This window comes from Oncorhynchus mykiss, chromosome 18 (assembly GCF_013265735.2).
Source record: "Oncorhynchus mykiss isolate Arlee chromosome 18, USDA_OmykA_1.1, whole genome shotgun sequence".
Lineage (NCBI taxonomy): Eukaryota > Metazoa > Chordata > Actinopteri > Salmoniformes > Salmonidae > Oncorhynchus > Oncorhynchus mykiss.
The window spans coordinates 8198042-8220541 of NC_048582.1; the positions used below are offsets into that span (position 1 = coordinate 8198042).

The 22500-nt window shown below is 45.2% G+C and overlaps 1 protein-coding gene across 9 annotated transcripts in view; it reads right to left on the reverse strand.

The window, feature by feature from the left end:
- Positions 1 to 22500, reverse strand: part of LOC110496981 (dystrophin) — a 394538-nt gene that overhangs the window by 250883 nt on the left and 121155 nt on the right. For all 9 annotated transcript variants that reach the window (XM_036951595.1, XM_036951594.1, XM_036951600.1 and 6 more), the window contains exon 7: positions 5539 to 5657. In XM_036951595.1, coding sequence (XP_036807490.1) covers positions 5539 to 5657 — 119 coding nt within the window. The remainder of the gene's footprint in view (positions 1 to 5538; positions 5658 to 22500) is intronic.

Below are 22500 nucleotides of genomic sequence, written 5' to 3' on the forward strand. Positions count from 1 at the left end.
TAATGACATCACCAATCATAACATGACTGGGCAGGGCATAACAATGGCATCACCAATCATAACATCCTCAATAAGCCCAGTTATTAATGCAATTCATATCTCCCAGATTTTTTCTTCTCATCGCCAAGGTGACCAGAATCTAATAGGCCGTAGCCAATCAGCATTCTGCTCCACCATATTCCATTGGTGTATTCTGTGATTGGGACTATTTAACGTCTCAATGAGAGCATGACACCAATGTCATAATTGATTAGGACGGGACAGATGACAATCTGTCCACTGAATACTAATCCATACTGGACCATGGGACTACGCCACAGTGCACAATATACTGTGGTACCATGGACCTAGCACCATGCCTCAACACCACCATGGACCTAACACCATGGACCTAACACCATGGCTCAACACCACCATGGACCTAACTCCATGGACCTAACACCATGGCTCAACAACACCATGGACCTAACACCATGGACCTAACACCATGGACCTAACTCCATGGACCTAACACCATGGACCTAACACCATGGACCTAACACCATGGACCTAACACCATGCCTCAACACCACCCTGCTCAGTCATGTCCTGCTTAGGCCTGTTTACACACCAACACAGCAAAAATCAGCTTCTCATTGATCTGAATTTCATTGATCTGCACGTCCAGCCCTTATATTTATTCTCACAATGAAGTGTTTTAACATTGTATTTTCAGGACAACCAGGGCTACAAGTAGAACACAAAACTATTTCACATCAAATCAAATCAAATGTATTTGTCACATACACATGGTTAGCAGATGATGTTAATGCGAGTGTAGCGAAATGCTTGTGCTTCTAGTTCCGACAATGCAGTAATAACCAACGAGTAATCTAACCTAACAATTCCAGAACTACTACCTTATACACACAAGTGTAAAGGGATAAAGAATATGTACATAAAGATATATGAATGAGTGATGGTACAGAGTGGCATAGGCAAGATGCAGTAGATGGTATAGAGTACAGTATATACATATGAGATGAGTAATGTAGGATATGTAAACAAAGTGGCATAGTTTAAAGTGGCTAATGATACATGTATTACATAAAGATGCAGTAGATTATAAGAGTACAGTATATACATATACATATGAGATGAGTAATGCAGGGTATGTAAACATTATATTAAGTAGCATTGTTTAAAGTGGCTAGTGATATATTTTACATCAATTTCCATCAATTCCCATAATTAAAGTGGCTGGAGTTGAGTCAGTGTGTTGGCAGCAGCCTACCCTCTGGAGAGCCTTACGGTTGTGGGCGGAGCAGTTGTCGTACCATCTGTAGAAGTTTGTGAGTGCTTTTGGTGACAAGACGAATTTCTTCAGCCTCAGCCTTCTTCACAACGCTGTCTGTGTGGGTGGACCAATTCAGTTTGTCCGTGATGTGTACGCCAAGGAACTTAAAACTTACTACACTCTCCACTACTGTTCCATCGATGTGGATAGGGGGGTGCTCCCTCTATCCACAATCATCTCCTTTGTTTTGTTGACGTTGAGTGTGAGGTTATTTTCATGACACCACACTCCGAGGTCCCTCACCCTCCTCCCTGTAGGCCGTCTAGTCGTTGTTGGTAATCAAGCCTACCACTGTAGTGTCGTCTGCAAACTTGATGATTGAGTTGGACGTGCATGGCCACGCAGTCGTGGGTGAACAGGGAGTACAGGAGAGGGCTCAGAACGCACCCTTGTGAGGCCCCAGTGTTGAGGATCAGCGGGGTGCAGATGTTGTTACCTACCCTCACCACCTGGGGGCGGCCCGTCAGGAAGTCCAGTACCCAGTAGCACAGGGCGGGGTCGAGACCCAGGGTCTCGAGCTTGATGACGAGTTTGGAGGGTACTATGGTTTTAAATGCTGAGCTGTAGTCGATGAACAGCATTCTCACATAGGTATTCCTCTTGTCCAAATGGGTTAGGGCAGTGTGCAGTGTGGTTGAGATTGCGTCGTCTGTGGACCTATTTGGGCGGTAAGCAAATTGGAGTGGGTCTAGGGTGTCAGGTAGGGTGGAGGTGATATGGTCCTTGACTAGTCTCTCAAAGCACTTCATGATGACGGAAGTGAGTGCTACGGGGCGGTAGTCGTTTAGCTCAGTTACCTTAGCTTTCTTGGGAACAGGGACAATGGTGGCCCTCTTGAAGCATGTGGGAACAGCAGACTGGGATAAGGATTGATTGAATAAGTCCGTAAACACACCAGCCAGCTGGTCTGCGCATGCTCTGAGGGCGCGGCTGGGGATGCCGTCTGGGCCTGCAGCCTTGCGAGGGTTAACACGTTTAAATGTTTTACTCACGTCGGCTGCAGTAAAGGAGAGTCCACAGGTTTTGATTGCGGGCCGTGTCAGTGGCACTGTATTGTCCTCAAAGCGGGCAAAAAAGTTATTTAGTCTGTCTGGGAGCAAGACATCCTGGTGCGTGACTGGGCTGGTTTTCTTTTTGTAATCTGTGATTGACTGTAGACCCTGCCACATACCTCTTATGTCTGAGCCGTTGAATTGCGACTCTACTTTGTCTCTATACTGACGCTTAGCTTGTTTGATTGCCTTGCGGAGGGAATAGCTACACTGTTTTTATATTCGGTCATGTTTCCGGTCACCTTGCCCCTGGTTTAAAGCAGTGGTTCGCGCTTTCAGTTTCACGCGAAGGCTGCCATCAATCCACGGTTTCTGGTTTGGGAATGTTTTAATCGTTGCTATGGGAACGGCATTGTCAATGCACGTTCTAATGAACTTTCTCGTTGAATCGGTGTATTGATCAATGTTGTTGTTGGAAGCAATGAGGGAAACTATCCCAGTCCACGTGATCGAAGCAGTCTTGAAGCGTGCAGTCAGATTTGTCGGACCAGCGTTGAACAGACCTGAGCGCGGGTGCTTCTTGTTTTAGTTTCTGTCTGTAGGCAGGGAGCAACAAAATGGAGTCGTGGTCAGCTTTTCCGAAAGGAGGGCGGGGGAGGGCCTTATATGCGTCGCGGAAGTTAGAATAACAATGATCCAGGGTTTTACCAGCACTGGTGGCACAATCGATATGCTGATACAATTTAGGGAGTCTTGTTTCCAGTTTGCAAAGAGTCAACTAAATAAATAAATAAACAGTTGTATTCATGCGTTTTATTGACAAATTCCAATACAAAACATAAGACCCGCCAAAGCAAAAACAAGTACAGAAATGGTTTGCTCACTGGGAAATATCCAACTAGTCAGTGACAACTGGGTGGAGTTTGTGACAGCAACTACGTAAACGTATTACAGTGTTACTCTATGATCCTATGATCTATGTAGAAGAACCCCTTACAGTATTATAGACACTATGTCCTGGGGTTTCCTATGATCTATGTAGAAGAACCCCTTACAGTATTATAGACACGATGTCCTGGGATTTCCTATGATCTATGTAGAAGAACCCCTTACAGTATTATAGACACGATGTCCTGGGATTTCCTATGATCTAGGTAGAAGAACCCCTTACAGTATTATAGACACTATGTCCTGGGATTTCCTATGATCTATGTAGAAGAACCCCTTACAGTATTATAGACACTATGTCCTGGGATTTCCTATGATCTATGTAGAATAAACCCTTACAGTATTATAGACACTATGTCCTATGATCTATGTAGAAGAACCTTATCTTCTAACGACTCTTCTGTAGCTTGTGAGGTCATAGACCTAAACATTTCAGAGATCGCTTTAAATAGTTTGTAGCTCAAACCAATCTGACTCAACAGACTTTTTCTCTCACAAACACAGCTCTCACTCAGCCCCCGTTAGATGATCCAATGTTCTGTAGCCCAAACATACGATGTGTATCCTTTCCTGTAGTCAAATGACCAAATCACCCTGATGTGGAATCATGGGTTTCTATGCCAAACGGCTTAGTTATATTTCAGTTTTCTGTGATGTATATGAAGTGTAATGTTGGGATGAAAACTCAAAATGTAAGACATTTCAACTCTATATCTGACATGATACAGGTGTCTTCTTTTGTTAAGCCCATAACCATGTGTGTGAGGTGGATACTGTTGTTAAACCCATAACCATGTGTGTGAGGTGGATACTGTTGTTAAACCCATAACCATGTGTGTGAGGTGGATACTGTTGTTAAACCCATAACCATGTGTGTGAGGTGGATACTGTTGTTAAGCCCATAACCATGTGTGTGAGGTGGATACTGTTGTTAAACCCATAACCATGTGTGTGAGGTGGATACTGATTGGCCCTGATTTAGCCCACTGCAGTAAAGGGTTTTAAAAGGGGTTGGAATTCCTAAATCACGCCGACGGGACGACGGTGAGATTCACTGGCTAAAACAACAGCACAGGGTAATACTGTAACTATTCCTCACTGTTGAGCCCAAGTGAAGACTGTAAAACCGGCCCCATACTGACATCATATGGGCTTCTGGTTAAATGTCGCAGTAAGAAGATGCCGAGGGGTTTCAGATGACAGAGGTCAGGCTTAGGGTCTGGGTTAGGGGCCAGGGTCTGGGTTAGGAGCCAGGGTTAGGGTCTGGGTTAGGGGTCAGGGTTAGGGTCTGGGTTAGGGGTCAGGGTTAGGGTCTGGGTTAGGGGTCAGGGTCTGGGTTAGGGGCCAGGGTCTGGGTTAGGAGCCAGGGTTAGGGTCTGGGTTAGGGGCCAGGGTTAGGGTCTGGGTTAGGAGCCAGGGTTAGGGTCTGGGTTAGGGGTCAGGGTTAGGGTCTGGGTTAGGGGTCAGGGTTAGGGTCTGGGTTAGAGGTCAGGCTTAGGGTCTGGGTTAGAGGTCAGGCTTAGGGTCTGGGTTAGGGGCCAGGGTTAGGGTCTGGGTTAGGGGCCAGGGTTAGGGTCTGGGTTAGGGTCTGGGTTAGGGGTCAGGGTTAGGGGTCAGGGGTCTGGGTTAGGGGTCCGGGTTAGGGTTAGGGGCCAGGGTTAGGGTCTGGGTTAGGGGTCAGGATCTGGGTTAGGGGTCAGGGTCTGGGTTAGGGTCTGGGTTAGGGTCTGGGTTAGGGGTCAGGGTTAGGGTCTGGGTTAGGGGCCAGGATTAGGGGTTAGGGTCTGGGGTCAGGGTCTGGGTTAGGGGTCAGGGTCTGGGTTAGGGGTCAGGGTTAGGGTCTGGGTTAGGGGTCAGGTTGAGGGTCTGGGATAGGGGTCAGGGTTAGGGTCTGGGTTATGGGTCAGGGTCTGGGTTAGGGGTCAGGTTTAGGGTCTTGGTTAGGAGTCAGGATTAGGGGTTAGGGTCTGGGGTCAGGGTCTGGGTTAGGGGTCAGGGTCTGGGTTAGGGGTCCGCGTTAGGGTCTGGGTTAGGGGTAAGGGTCTGGGTTAGGGGTCAGGGTTAGGGTCTGGGTTAGGGGTCAGGTTTAGGGTCTGGGTTAGGGGTCAGGGTTAGGGTCTGGGTTAGGGGTCAGGTTTAGGGTCTGGGTTAGGGGTCTGGTTTAGGGTCTGGGTTAGGGGTCAGGGTTAGGGTCTGGGTTAGGGGTCAGGTTTAGGGTCTGGGTTAGGGGTCAGGGTCTGCGTTAGGGGTCAGGGATCTTACCCTCAGCATCCAGCAGTCTGTCTATGCCCAGGGTTTGCTCAGCCTTGCTGAAGGCGTGATCCAATCTCTCCATGGCACTCTTCTGCTTCTCCACAATGCTCCAATCAAACAGCTCAGGCCTGCAGGGGGCAGGAACAGAATGAGCCAATCAGATTCATCCTCTAAACATCCTCTAGCCAATCAGACCACTCTGTTCCAGACTAAATGCCAACAGGTAAAGGAGTAGAAGAGCTGATTGGATGATGACTGGGCAGATTAGGGCTTTTCTTATTGAATCCTGTTCTGAGGGCTAACATCTGACCTGCGACCTGTGGATGAGTGTTATGGATGAATGTCTCTGACCTGACTCGACTGATTAAGATTTAACATAGTGAAAACTAATGAAATGTTGATTTTCTCTATCAGGAAAGGATGGTGTGTCCACTACCAAGTATTCTGATGAGTTTAACAATGATTCTGTATCTCTTCTGTAAATGCTTCCTGAGGCCGGCTGCCTTGGGAGAGCAGTTAGTGAAACTCTGCAGGTCTATAAAGGAACCAGAAAACAGATGTTAAGAGAGCTCCCAATTCAAATCAAAGTTTATTTGTGACGTGCGCCGAATACAACAGGTGTAGTAGACCTTACAGTGAAACGCTTACTGACAGGCTCTTGCCTATAAACAGGAGGTACCGGTACATGTGCGAGTCCATGTGCAGGGGCACCGGTTAGTGGAGGTAGTTGAGGTAATATGTACATGTAGGTAGAGTTAAAGTGACAGTGCATAGATAATAAACAGAGAGCAACAGCAGCACAACAGAGAGGGTGGAGGGGACGACAATGCAGATAGTCTGGGTGGCCATTTGATTAACTCTTCAGGAGTCTTATCTCTTGGGTGTAGAAGCTGTTAAGAAGCGTTTTGGACCTAGACTTAAGGCCCAATGAAGTAAGGCCTGGACATTAGTTTGTTGTTGCCCTACGTTTCACACACACACATACCTGCATACACACACAACCCACCCATCTATACTGATGTATTATGTGTTAATACAGTGGGAGATGTATTATGTGTTAATACAGTGGGTGATGTATTATGTGTTGATACAGTGGGTGATGTATTATGTGTTAGTGGTGTTGATACAGAGGGTGATGTATTATGTGTTGATACAGAGGGTGATGTATTATGTGTTGATACAGTGGGTGATGTATTATGTGTTAGTGGTGTTGATACAGAGGGTGATGTATTATGTGTTGATACAGTGGGTGATGTATTATGTGTTGATACAGTGGGTGATGTATTATGTGTTAGTGGTGTTGATACAGAGGGTGATGTATTATGTGTTGATACAGAGGGTGATGTATTATGTGTTAGTGGTGTTAATACAGTGGGTGATGTATTATGTGTTAATACACTGGGTGATGTATTATGTGTTAGTGGTGTTGATACAGAGGGTGATGTATTATGTGTTGATACAGAGGGTGATGTATTATGTGTTAGTGGTGTTGATACAGAGGGTGATGTATTATGTGTTAGTGGTGTTAATACAGTGGGTGATGTATTATGTGTTAATACACTGGGTGATGTATTATGTGTTGATACAGAGGGTGATGTATTATGTGTTGATACAGAGGGTGATGTATTATGTGTTGATACAGAGGGTGATGTATTATGTGTTAGTGGTGTTAATACAGTGGGTGATGTATTATGTGTTAGTGGTGTTGATACAGAGGGTGATGTATTATGTGTTGATACAGAGGGTGATGTATTATGTGTTGATACAGAGGGTGATGTATTATGTGTTAGTGGTGTTAATACAGTGGGTGATGTATTATGTGTTAATACACTGGGTGATGTATTATGTGTTAGTGGTGTTGATACAGAGGGTGATGTATTATGTGTTGATACAGAGGGTGATGTATTATGTGTTAGTGGTGTTGATACAGTGGGTGATGTATTATGTGTTAGTGGTGTTGATACAGAGGGTGATGTATTATGTGTTAGTGGTGTTGATACAGAGGGTGATGTATTATGTGTTGATACAGAGGGTGATGTATTATGTGTTAGTGGTGTTGATACAGAGGGTGATGTATTATGTGTTAGTGGTGTTGATACAGAGGGTGATGTATTATGTGTTAGTGGTGTTGATACAGAGGGTGATGTATTATGTGTTGATACAGAGGGTGATGTATTATGTGTTGATACAGAGGGTGATGTATTATGTGTTAGTGGTGTTGATACAGTGGGTGATGTATTATGTGTTGATACAGAGGGTGATGTATTATGTGTTAGTGGTGTTGATACAGAGGGTGATGTATTATGTGTTAGTGGTGTTGATACAGAGGGTGATGTATTATGTGTTAGTGGTGTTGATACAGAGGGTGATGTATTATGTGTTGATACAGAGGGTGATGTATTATGTGTTGATACAGAGGGTGATGTATTATGTGTTAGTGGTGTTAGTACAGTGGGTGATGTATTATGTGTTAGTGGTGTTGATACAGAGGGTGATGTATTATGTGTTAGTGGTGTTGATACAGAGGGTGATGTATTATGTGTTGATACAGAGGGTGATGTATTATGTGTTGATACAGAGGGTGATGTATTATGTGTTGATACAGAGGGTGATGTATTATGTGTTGATACAGAGGGTGATGTATTATGTGTTGATACAGAGGGTGATGTATTATGTGTTGATACAGAGGGTGATGTATTATGTGTTGATACAGAGGGTGATGTATTATGTGTTAGTGGTGTTGATACAGAGGGTGATGTATTATGTGTTAGTGGTGTTGATACAGAGGGTGATGTATTATGTGTTGATACAGAGGGTGATGTATTATGTGTTAGTGGTGTTGATACAGTGGGTGATGTATTATGTGTTGATACAGAGGGTGATGTATTATGTGTTAGTGGTGTTGATACAGTGGGTGATGTATTATGTGTTGATACAGAGGGTGATGTATTATGTGTTAGTGGTGTTGATACAGAGGGTGATGTATTATGTATTGATACAGTGGGTGATGTATTATGTGTTGATACAGAGGGTGATGTATTATGTGTTAGTGGTGTTGATACAGAGGGTGATGTATTATGTGTTAGTGGTGTTGATACAGTGGGTGATGTATTATGTGTTAGTGGTGTTGATACAGAGGGTGATGTATTATGTGTTAGTGGTGTTGATACAGAGGGTGATGTATTATGTGTTGATACAGAGGGTGATGTATTATGTGTTAGTGGTGTTGATACAGAGGGTGATGTATTATGTATTGATACAGTGGGTGATGTATTATGTGTTGATACAGAGGGTGATGTATTATGTGTTAGTGGTGTTGATACAGAGGGTGATGTATTATGTGTTGATACAGAGGGTGATGTATTATGTGTTGATACAGAGGGTGATGTATTATGTGTTAGTGGTGTTGATACAGAGGGTGATGTATTATGTGTTGATACAGAGGGTGATGTATTATGTGTTGATACAGAGGGTGATGTATTATGTGTTGATACAGAGGGTGATGTATTATGTGTTAGTGGTGTTGATACAGAGGGTGATGTATTATGTGTTGATACAGAGGGTGATGTATTATGTGTTGATACAGAGGGTGATGTATTATGTGTTGATACAGAGGGTGATGTATTATGTGTTAGTGGTGTTGATACAGAGGGTGATGTATTATGTGTTGATACAGAGGGTGATGTATTATGTGTTGATACAGAGGGTGATGTATTATGTGTTGATACAGAGGGTGATGTATTATGTGTTAGTGGTGTTGATACAGAGGGTGATGTATTATGTGTTGATACAGAGGGTGATGTATTATGTGTTAGTACAGTGGGTGATGTATTATGTGTTAGTGGTGTTGATACAGAGGGTGATGTATTATGTGTTAGTGGTGATGATACAGAGGGTGATGTATTATGTGTTGATACAGTGGGTGATGTATTATGTGTTAGTACAGAGGGTGATGTATTATGTGTTGATACAGTGGGTGATGTATTATGTGTTAGTGGTGTTGATACAGAGGGTGATGTATTATGTGTTAGTGGTGATGATACAGAGGGTGATGTATTATGTGTTAGTGGTGTTGATACAGAGGGTGATGTATTATGTGTTAGTGGTGTTGATACAGTGGGTGATGTATTATGTGTTGATACAGAGGGTGATGTATTATGTGTTGATACAGAGGGTGATGTATTATGTGTTGATACAGAGGGTGATGTATTATGTGTTGATACAGAGGGTGATGTATTATGTGTTAGTGGTGTTGATACAGTGGGTGATGTATTATGTGTTAGTGGTGTTGATACAGAGGGTGATGTATTATGTGTTAGTGGTGTTGATACAGTGGGTGATGTATTATGTGTTAGTGGTGTTGATACAGAGGGTGATGTATTATGTGTTAGTGGTGTTGATACAGAGGGTGATGTATTATGTGTTAGTGGTGTTAGTACAGTGGGTGATGTATTATGTGTTAGTGGTGTTCATACAGAGGGTGATGTATTATGTGTTAGTGGTGTTGATACAGAGGGTGATGTATTATGTGTTAGTGGTGTTGATACAGAGGGTGATGTATTATGTGTTAGTGGTGTTGATACAGAGGGTGATGTATTATGTGTTAGTGGTGTTGATACAGAGGGTGATGTATTATGTGTTAGTGGTGTTGATACAGAGGGTGATGTATTATGTGTTAGTGGTGTTGATACAGAGGGTGATGTATTATGTGTTAGTGGTGTTGATACAGAGGGTGATGTATTATGTGTTAGTGGTGTTGATACAGAGGGTGATGTATTATGTGTTAGTGGTGTTGATACAGTGGGTGATGTATTATGTGTTAGTGGTGTTGATACAGAGGGTGATGTATTATGTGTTAGTGGTGTTGATACAGTGGGTGATGTATTATGTGTTGATACAGAGGGTGATGTATTATGTGTTAGTGGTGTTGATACAGAGGGTGATGTATTATGTGTTGATACAGTAGGTGATGTATTATGTGTTAGTACAGCGGGTGATGTATTATGTGTTAGTGGTGTTGATACAGAGGGTGATGTATTATGTGTTAGTGGTGTTGATACAGAGGGTGATGTATTATGTGTTAGTACAGCGGGTGATGTATTATGTGTTAGTGGTGTTGATACAGAGGGTGATGTATTATGTGTTGATACAGAGGGTGATGTATTATGTGTTGATACAGTGGGTGATGTATTATGTGTTAGTGGTGTTGATACAGAGGGTGATGTATTATGTGTTGATACAGAGGGTGATGTATTATGTGTTAGTGGTGTTGATACAGAGGGTGATGTATTATGTGTTGATACAGTGGGTGATGTATTATGTGTTAGTGGTGTTGATACAGTGGGTGATGTATTATGTGTTGATACAGAGGGTGATGTATTATGTGTTAGTGGTGTTGATACAGAGGGTGATGTATTATGTGTTGATACAGAGGGTGATGTATTATGTGTTAGTGGTGTTGATACAGTGGGTGATGTATTATGTGTTGATACAGTGGGTGATGTATTATGTGTTGATACAGTGGGTGATGTATTATGTGTTAGTGGTGTTGATACAGCGGGTGATGTATTATGTGTTGATACAGAGGGTGATGTATTATGTGTTGATACAGAGGGTGATGTATTATGTGTTGATACAGTGGGTGATGTATTATGTGTTGATACAGTGGGTGATGTATTATGTGTTAGTGGTGTTGATACAGCGGGTGATGTATTATGTGTTGATACAGAGGGTGATGTATTATGTGTTGATACAGTGGGTGATGTATTATGTGTTAGTGGTGTTGATACAGTGGGTGATGTATTATGTGTTGATACAGAGGGTGATGTATTATGTGTTAGTGGTGTTGATACAGAGGGTGATGTATTATGTGTTGATACAGAGGGTGATGTATTATGTGTTGATACAGAGGGTGATGTATTATGTGTTAGTGGTGTTGATACAGTGGGTGATGTATTATGTGTTGATACAGAGGGTGATGCATTATGTGTTAGTGGTGTTGATACAGAGGGTGATGTATTATGTGTTAGTGGTGTTGATACAGAGGGTGATGTATTATGTGTTGATACAGAGGGTGATGTATTATGTGTTAGTGGTGTTGATACAGTGGGTGATGTATTATGTGTTAGTGGTGTTGATACAGTGGGTGATGTATTATGTGTTAGTGGTGTTAATACAGTGGGTGATGTATTATGTGTTGATACTGTGGGTGATGTATTATGTGTTAGTGGTGTTGATACAGTGGGTGATGTATTATGTGTTGATACAGAGGGTGATGTATTATGTGTTAGTGGTGTTGATACAGAGGGTGATGTATTATGTGTTGATACAGAGGGTGATGTATTATGTGTTAGTGGTGTTGATACAGTGGGTGATGTATTATGTGTTGATACAGTGGGTGATGTATTATGTGTTAGTGGTGTTGATACAGAGGGTGATGTATTATGTGTTGATACAGAGGGTGATGTATTATGTGTTAGTGGTGTTGATACAGAGGGTGATGTATTATGTGTTGATACAGTGGGTGATGTATTATGTGTTAGTGGTGTTGATACAGTGGGTGATGTATTATGTGTTGATACAGAGGGTGATGTATTATGTGTTAGTGGTGTTGATACAGAGGGTGATGTATTATGTGTTAGTGGTGTTGATACAGAGGGTGATGTATTATGTGTTGATACAGAGGGTGATGTATTATGTGTTAGTGGTGTTGATACAGTGGGTGATGTATTATGTGTTAGTGGTGTTAATACAGTGGGTGATGTATTATGTGTTGATACAGAGGGTGATGTATTATGTGTTGATACAGAGGGTGATGTATTATGTGTTAGTGGTGTTGATACAGAGGGTGATGTATTATGTGTTGATACAGAGGGTGATGTATTATGTGTTGATACAGTGGGTGATGTATTATGTGTTGATACAGAGGGTGATGTATTATGTGTTGATACAGAGGGTGATGTATTATGTGTTAGTACAGAGGGTGATGTATTATGTGTTAGTGGTGTTGATACAGAGGGTGATGTATTATGTGTTAGTGGTGTTGATACAGAGGGTGATGTATTATGTGTTAGTGGTATTGATACAGTGGGTGATGTATTATGTGTTGATACAGTGGGTGATGTATTATGTGTTAGTGGTGTTGATACAGAGGGTGATGTATTATGTGTTAGTGGTGTTGATACAGAGGGTGATGTATTATGTGTTAGTGGTATTGATACAGTGGGTGATGTATTATGTGTTAGTGGTGTTGATACAGAGGGTGATGTATTATGTGTTAGTGGTGTTGATACAGAGGGTGATGTATTATGTGTTAGTGGTATTGATACAGTGGGTGATGTATTATGTGTTAGTGGTGTTGATACAGAGGGTGATGTATTATGTGTTGATACAGAGGGTGATGTATTATGTGTTAGTGGTGTTGATACAGAGGGTGATGTATTATGTGTTAGTGGTGTTGATACAGAGGGTGATGTATTATGTGTTAGTGGTATTGATACAGTGGGTGATGTATTATGTGTTAGTGGTGTTGATACAGAGGGTGATGTATTATGTGTTGATACAGAGGGTGATGTATTATGTGTTAGTGGTGTTGATACAGAGGGTGATGTATTATGTGTTGATACAGTGGGTGATGTATTATGTGTTAGTGGTGTTGATACAGAGGGTGATGTATTATGTGTTAGTGGTGTTGATACAGAGGGTGATGTATTATGTGTTAGTGGTGTTGATACAGAGGGTGATGTATTATGTGTTGATACAGAGGGTGATGTATTATGTGTTGATACAGAGGGTGATGTATTATGTGTTAGTGGTGTTGATACAGTGGGTGATGTATTATGTGTTGATACAGAGGGTGATGTATTATGTGTTAGTGGTGTTGATACAGAGGGTGATGTATTATGTGTTGATACAGAGGGTGATGTATTATGTGTTAGTGGTGTTGATACAGAGGGTGATGTATTATGTGTTAGTGGTGTTGATACAGAGGGTGATGTATTATGTGTTGATACAGAGGGTGATGTATTATGTGTTAGTGGTGTTGATACAGAGGGTGATGTATTATGTATTGATACAGAGGGTGATGTATTATGTGTTAGTGGTGTTGATACAGAGGGTGATGTATTATGTGTTAGTGGTGTTGATACAGAGGGTGATGTATTATGTGTTAGTGGTGTTGATACAGTGGGTGATGTATTATGTGTTAGTGGTGTTGATACAGTGGGTGATGTATTATGTGTTAGTACAGAGGGTGATGTATTATGTGTGGACTTGTTATTGGGTTTGAGTTGGTTCTTCACGGGTGAAGAAGGTTGTTTTGAATTTTTAAAATATTTAGTCTAAGTAAAGGTGAAGAAAGGGAAAGAGCTGAGGATCAGCTAGCAGGTCATCTACCCACAGGAACTTTTATTAACTGTAACCTTTAACCTCTGTGTTGACCTCTGTCCTGACTTCCTGCTGAGCGGATCAGCCTCACTAGAAAGGCCAGAGGTTGAAAGGTGAATGTAACAAGTAATGCAGATATTTCTGACGGAGTGTATTGCTGCTTTGTTTTGATTTAGTTTCTTTCTCCAAGGGTTTTATTCATCCACCTCCATCTACCATCTACCTCCATCTACCTCCCTGTACCTCTATCCACCTCCATCTACCTCCATCTACCATCTACCTCTATCCACCTCCATCTACCATCTACCTCCCTGTACCTCCATCTACCATCTACCTCTATCCACCTCCATCCACCTCCATCCACCTCCATCTACCTCCCTGTACCTCCATCTACCTCCATCTACCTCCCTGTACGTCCATCTACCATCTACCTCCACCTACCTCCCTGTACCTCCATCTACCTCCCTGTACCTCCATCTACCATCTACCTCCATCTACCTCCCTGTACGTCCATCTACCATCTACCTCCATCTACCTCCCTGTACCTCCATCTACCTCCCTGTACCTCCATCTACCATCTACCTCCATCTACCTCCATCTACCTCCCTGTACGTCCATCTACCATCTACCTCCATCTACCTCCCTGTACCTCCATCTACCTCCCTTTACCTCCATCTACCTCCATCTACCATCCACCTCCATCTACCTCCATCTACCTCCCTGTACCTCCATCTACCTCCATCTACCTCCCTGTACGTCCATCTACCATCTACCTCCACCTACCTCCCTGTACCTCCATCTACCTCCCTGTACCTCCATCTACCATATACCTCCACCTACCTCCCTGTACCTCCATCTACCTCCCTGTACCTCCATCTACCATCTACCTCCACCTACCTCCCTGTACCTCTATCTACCTCCATCTAACTCCCTGGTACCTCCCTGGCCCTCTACCTCCCTGGCCCTCTACCTCCCTGGCCCTGTACCTCCCTGACCCTCTACCTCCCTGGCCCTCTAACTCCCTGACCCTCTAACTCCCTGGTACCTCCCTGGCCCTCTACCTTCCTGATCCTCTACCTCCCTGGCCCTCAACCTCCCTGACCCTCTACCTCCCTGACCCTCTAACTCCCTGACCCTCTAACTCCCTGGTACCTCCCTGACCCTCTACCTCCCTGGCCCTCTACCTCCCTGGCCCTGTACCTCCCTGGCCCTCTACCTCCCTGGCCCTCTAACTCCCTGACCCTCTACCTCCCTGGCCCTCTACCTCCCTGGCCCTCTAACTCCCTGACCCTCTAACTCCCTGACCCTCTAACTCCCTGGTACCTCCCTGGCCCTCTACCTCCCTGGCCCTCTACCTCCTTGGCCCTCTAACTCCCTGACCCTCTACCTCCCTGACCCTCTACCTCCCTGGCCCTCTACCTCCCTGACTCTCTACCTCCCTGACACTACCTCCCTGGCCCTCTACCTCCCTGGCCCTCTACCTCTCTGGCCCTCTACCTCCCTGACCCTGTACATCCTTGGCCCTCTACCTCCTTGGCCCTCTAACTCCCTGACCCTCTACCTCCCTGACCCTCTACCTCCCTGGCCCTCTACCTCCCTGACTCTCTACCTCCCTGACACTACCTCCCTGGCCCTCTACCTCCCTGGCCCTCTACCTCTCTGGCCCTCTACCTCCCTGACCCTGTACATCCTTGGCCCTCTACCTCCCTGGCCCTCTACCTCCCTGGCCCTCTACCTCCCTGGCCCTCTACCTCCCTGGCCCTCTACCTCCCTGGCCCTGTACCTCCCTGGCCCTCTACCTCCCTGACCCTCTACCTCCCTGGCCCTCTAACTCCCTGACCCTCTAACTCCCTGGTACCTCCCTGACCCTCTACCTCCCTGGCCCTCTACCTCCCTGGCCCTGTACCTCCCTGGCCCTCTACCTCCCTGGCCCTCTACCTCCCTGGCCCTCTAACTCCCTGACCCTCTAACTCCCTGGTACCTCCCTGGCCCTCTAACTCCCTGACCCTCTACCTCCCTGGCCCTCTACCTCCCTGGCCCTCTACCTCCCAGGCCCTCTACCTCCCTGGCCCTCTAACTCCCTGACCCTCTAACTCCCTGGTACCTCCCTGGCCCTCTACCTCCCTGACCCTCTACCTCCCTGGCCCTCTACCTCCTTGGCCCTCTAACTCCCTGACCCTCTACCTCCCTGAACCTCTACCTCCCTGGCCCTCTACCTCCCTGGCCCTCTACCTCCCTGACTCTCTACCTCCCTGACACTACCTCCCTGGCCCTCTACCTCCCTGGCCCTCTACCTCCCTGGCCCTCTACCTCTCTGGCCCTCTACCTCCCTGACCCTGTACATCATTGGCCCTCTACCTCCCTGACCCTCTACCTCCCTGGCCCTCGCTTCAGTAATGGCGTTCACTACGGCTTTGTCCCTCACCACTTCTACCTGAGACCTGAGTCCAAGCCAGCAACTTGTGTACTTGGAGGCTATTGACTGCTTTTCTCTCAGGAGTGCAGCATGAGTCCTGAGATCGAGCACGTGAAGCGAGCATGGAGAGATCTCGTCTGCTGATCAAAAATGGAGGAGACAAAATGGAGGAGACAAAATGGACAGTGAAGGATGGTCAGGTGAGAGACTCATCTGGTTGGGAAAATTAGTCTATCCCCCAGATATTGACTTTGGGACATCATCAAGGACCACCCACTGTGACAGGCATGAGTTACATGTGTGTTGCTGTGAGTAGAAACTGTAAAGCCCTCTGAAGAAGAAAATGAAGAGATGCCAGAAAAACAAGTGTTGGGAGGGTGAACCTTGCCCGTAATTGATGTGGGATCGCCAATATTGTTTATTTGCAGTAGCAGTTTTATTTAACTAGGCAAGTCAGTTAAGAACAAATTCTTATTTTCACTGACGGCCTAGGAACAGTGGGTTAACTGCCTGTTCAGGGGCAGAACGACAGATTTGTACCTTGTCAGTTTGGGGATTTGAACTTTCAACCTTTTGGTTACTAGTCCAACGCTCTTACCACTAGGCTACCCTGCCACCTCTACACTCTAACCACTAGGCTACCCTGCCACCTCTACACTCTAACCACTAGGCTACCCTGCCACCTCTACACTCTAACCACTAGGCTACCCTGCCGCCCCAGATTGGAAAACATATGTAGTAATGTTGAAATAAATAGATGGAGATACTGATTTGTCATTGGTATACCACTCAGGACGGTGCATGGCAAAGACAAACAGGGGACTGTTAGGCTACTGTTGTCACGACTTCCGTAGAAGTCGGTCCCTCTCCTTGTTCGGCGGTCGACGTCACCGATCTTCTAGCCATCACTGATCCATTTTTCATTTAGTCTTTTGTCTTGTTTTGACAGAGAGTGTTGCCGCTTTATCGTGTGAAAACGGACTTCCCTGGTGTTTATAGAACATTGGTGGGGTGAAAAACAGACTTCCCTGGTGTTTATAGAACATTGGTGGGGTGAAAAACAGACTTCCCTGGTGTTTATAGAACATTGGTGGGGTGAAAAACGGACTTCCCTGGTGTTTATAGAACATTGGTGGGGTGAAAAACAGACTTCCCTGGTGTTTATAGGACATCGGTGGGGTGAAAAACAGACTTCCCTGGTGTTTAAAGGACATTGGTGGTGTGAAAAACGGACTTCCCTGGTGTTTATAGGACATCGGTGGGGTGAAAAACAGACTTCCCTGGTGTTTATAGGACATCGGTGGGGTGAAAAACGGACTTCCCTGGTGTTTATAGGACATCGGTGGGGTGAAAAACGGACTTCCCTGGTGTTTATAGGACATTGGTGGTGTGAAAAACAGACTTCCCTGGTGTTTATAGGACATTGGTGGGGTGAAAAACAGACTTCCCTGGTGTTTATAGGACATTGGTGGGGTGAAAAACAGACTTCCCTGGTGTTTATAGAACATTGGTGGGGTGAAAAACAGACTTCCCTGGTGTTTATAGAACATTGGTGGGGTGAAAAACAGACTTCCCTGGTGTTTATAGAACATTGGTGGGGTGAAAAACAGACTTCCCTGGTGTTTATAGGACATTGGTGGGGTGAAAAACGGACTTCCCTGGTGTTTATAGAACATTGGTGGGGTGAAAAACAGACTTCCCTGGTGTTTATAGGACATTGGTGGGGTGAAAAACGGACTTCCCTGGTGTTTATAGAACATTGGTGGGGTGAAAAACAGACTTCCCTGGTGTTTATAGAACATTGGTGGGGTGAAAAACAGACTTCCCTGGTGTTTATAGAACATTGGTGGGGTGAAAAACAGACTTCCCTGGTGTTTATAGAACATTGGTGGGGTGAAAAACAGACTTCCCTGGTGTTTATAGAACATTGGTGGGGTGAAAAACAGACTTCCCTGGTGTTTATAGGACATTGGTGGGATGAAAAACAGACTTCCCTGGTGTTTATAGGACATCGGTGGGGTGAAAAACAGACTTCCCTGGTGTTTATAGAACATTGGTGGGGTGAAAAACAGACTTCCCTGGTGTTTATAGAACATCGGTGGGGTGAAAAACAGACTTCCCTGGTGTTTATAGGACATCGGTGGGGTGTAAAACAGACTTCCCTGGTGTTTATAGAACATCGGTGGGGTGTAAAACAGACTTCCCTGGTGTTTATAGGACATTGGTGGTGTGAAAAACAGACTTCCCTGGTGTTTATAGAACATTGGTGGGGTGTAAAACAGACTTCCCTGGTGTTTATAGGACATTGGTGGGGTGAAAAACGGACTTCCCTGGTGTTTAAAGGACATTGGTGGTGTGAAAAACGGACTTCCCTGGTGTTTATAGAACATTGGTGGGGTGAAAAACAGACTTCCCTGGTGTTTATAGAACATCGGTGGGGTGTAAAACAGACTTCCCTGGTGTTTATAGAACATTGGTGGGGTGAAAAACAGACTTCCCTGGTGTTTATAGGACATTGGTGGGGTGAAAAACAGACTTCCCTGGTGTTTATAGGACATTGGTGGGGTGAAAAACAGACTTCCCTGGTGTTTATAGGACATTGGTGGGGTGAAAAACGGACTTCCCTGGTGTTTATAGAACATTGGTGGGATGAAAAACAGACTTCCCTGGTGTTTATAGGACATTGGTGGGGTGTAAAACAGACTTCCCTGGTGTTTATAGAACATCGGTGGGGTGTAAAACAGACTTCCCTGGTGTTTATAGGACATTGGTGGTGTGAAAAACAGACTTCCCTGGTGTTTATAGAACATTGGTGGGGTGTAAAACAGACTTCCCTGGTGTTTATAGGACATTGGTGGGGTGAAAAACGGACTTCCCTGGTGTTTAAAGGACATTGGTGGTGTGAAAAACAGACTTCCCTGGTGTTTATAGGACATTGGTGGGGTGAAAAACAGACTTCCCTGGTGTTTATGGGACATTGGTGGGGTGTAAAACAGACTTCCCTGGTGTTTATAGAACATCGGTGGGGTGTAAAACAGACTTCCCTGGTGTTTATAGAACATCGGTGGGGTGTAAAACAGACTTCCCTGGTGTTTATAGAACATTGGTGGGGTGAAAAACAGACTTCCCTGGTGTTTATAGAACATCGGTGGGGTGAAAAACAGACTTCCCTGGTGTTTATAGGACATTGGTGGGGTGTAAAACAGACTTCCCTGGTGTTTATAGAACATCGGTGGGGTGTAAAACAGACTTCCCTGGTGTTTATAGGACATTGGTGGTGTGAAAAACAGACTTCCCTGGTGTTTATAGAACATTGGTGGGGTGTAAAACAGACTTCCCTGGTGTTTATAGGACATTGGTGGGGTGAAAAACGGACTTCCCTGGTGTTTATAGGACATTGGTGGTGTGAAAAACAGACTTCCCTGGTGTTTAAAGGACATTGGTGGGGTGAAAAACAGACTTCCCTGGTGTTTATAGAACATTGGTGGGGTGAAAAACAGACTTCCCTGGTGTTTATAGGACATTGGTGGGGTGAAAAACAGACTTCCCTGGTGTTTATAGGACATTGGTGGGGTGAAAAACAGACTTCCCTGGTGTTTATAGGACATTGGTGGGGTGAAAAACAGACTTCCCTGGTGTTTATAGGACATTGGTGGGGTGAAAAACAGACTTCCCTGGTGTTTATAGGACATTGGTGGGGTGAAAAACAGACTTCCCTGGTGTTTATAGAACATTGGTGGGATGAAAAACAGACTTCCCTGGTGTTTATAGAACATTGGTGGGGTGAAAAACAGACTTCCCTGGTGTTTATAGAACATTGGTGGGATGAAAAACAGACTTCCCTGGTGTTTATAGAACATCGGTGGGGTGAAAAACAGACTTCCCTGGTGTTTATAGAACATTGGTGGGGTGTAAAACGGACTTCCCTGGTGTTTATAGGACGTTGGTGGGGTGAAAATGTATGAGAAGAAATACTGCAGAGAAATGTTTCCAATTCCAACGACAATGAGGATGATTACGAGTACATGATGGATGATTACGAGTACATGATGGATGATTACGAGTACATGATGGATGAGATGTTTAATGATCAACAATTGATGCAATGTTGATTTGTGCCACTCTGCACAACCTCGCTTCAGGGTCACTGCCTCTGGACAACCTCGCTTCAGGGTCACTGCCTCTGGACGTTATGCCTTGTCCAGCTCATTTATTCAAATGAAGTAGCCTCGTTTAGCCTCGTTCTCCCGCTACCTGCTATGCCTTGTTAGAATGATGAATGAGAGACCAGACTCTCATATCATCAAAACACATAATTCTAGCTGCATATTAAACCAGAGGTTGACCCCTCTCTGAGGATAGGACTCACTATAAAACAGCACTTAGACAGCATTAATGCCCTAAGTGACATTCCTGAGGCAGAAGGCTTTCATTTAGCTATAGGCTCTTTAAAGTGAGGTCACTCTGGCCTTGCAAATTGGCTTATGTTTTAAACATGGCCCAGGCACTTGGAGGCAGTATGTTTTGACCAGGGCCCGGGCACTTGGAGGCAGTATGTTTTGACCAGGGCCCGGGGACTTGGAGGCAGTATGTTTTGACCAGGGCCCAGGCACTTGGAGGCAGTATGTTTTGACCAGGGCCCGGGCACTTGGAGGCAGTATGTTTGGACCAGGGCCCAGGCACTCGGGAGGCCGTATGTTTTGACCAGGGCCCGGGCACTCGGGAGGCAGTATGTTTTGACCAGTGCCCGGGCACTCGGGTGGCAGTATGTTTTGACCAGGGCCCGGGGACTTGGAGGCAGTATGTTTTGACCAGGGCCCAGGCACTTGGAGGCCGTATGTTTTGACCAGGGCCCAGGCACTTGGAGGCAGTATGTTTTGACCAGGGCCCGGGCACTTGGAGGCAGTATGTTTGGACCAGGGCCCAGGCACTCGGGAGGCCGTATGTTTTGACCAGGGCCCGGGCACTCGGGAGGCAGTATGTTTTGACCAGGGCCCGGGCACTCGGGAGGCAGTATGTTTTGACCAGGGCCCAGGCACTCGGGAGGCAGCTGGAGAGCAGAGATAAGGTTGAGCATATAATGAATGTCTTGTCTGTGGAAGGGGGCAGATTGTTCCCAACCTCTCAGAGGAATGTGTCTGTCTCCCAATATGTCTGTCTACTGTCTATTAAACCTTAAATAATGCAGTTGTTCAACTTATCTTATTTTCTACATCTTGAGCAAATTCACGATTCCCCACAAGCTGTGGATGAGTGTCTCTGACCTGTGGCTGTGGATGAGTGTTAAGGATGAGTGTCTCTGACCTGTGGCTGTGGATGAGTGTTAAGGATGAGTGTCTCTGACCTGTGGCTGTGGATGAGTGTTAAGGATGAGTGTCTCTGACCTGTGGCTGTGGATGAGTGTCTCTGACCTGTGGCGTTGGATGAGGTCTAGGTATAAGATATATGGATGATTGTCGGGTTGACATCTGACCTGTGGCTGTGGATGAGTGTTAAAGATACATGTGGCTGTGGATGAGTGCATTGAAGGCCAGTTATGGATGAGGGTTATAGACACCTGTGGCTGTGAATGAGTGCATTGAAGGCCAGTTATGGATGAGGGTTATAGACACCTGTGGATGAGTGCATTGAAGGCCAGTTATGGATGAGGGTTATAGACACCTGTGGATGAGGGTTATAGACACCTGTGGATGAATGCATTGAAGGCCAGTTATGGATGAGGGTTATATACACCTGTGGATGAGGGTTATAGACACCTGTGGCTGTGGATGAGTGCATTGAAGGCCAGTTATGGATGAGGGTTATAGACACCTGTGGATGAGGGTTATAGACACCTGTGGCTGTGGATGAGTGCATTGAAGGCCAGTTATTGATGAGTGTTATGGAGGCGTATCCTCCTACCTGTGGCTGTGGAGGAGTGTGTTGAAGGCCAGTTATGGATGAGTGTTATGGAGGAGTATCCTCCTACCTGTGGCTGTGGATGAGTGCGTTGAAGGCCAGTTATGGATGAGTGTTATGGAGGCGTATCCTCCTACCTGTGGCTGTGGATGAGTGTGTTGAAGGCCAGTTATGGATGAGTGTTATGGAGGAGTATCCTCCTACCTGTGGCTGTGGATGAGTGCGTTGAAGGCCAGTTATGGATGAGTGTTATAAATACCTGTGGCTGTGGA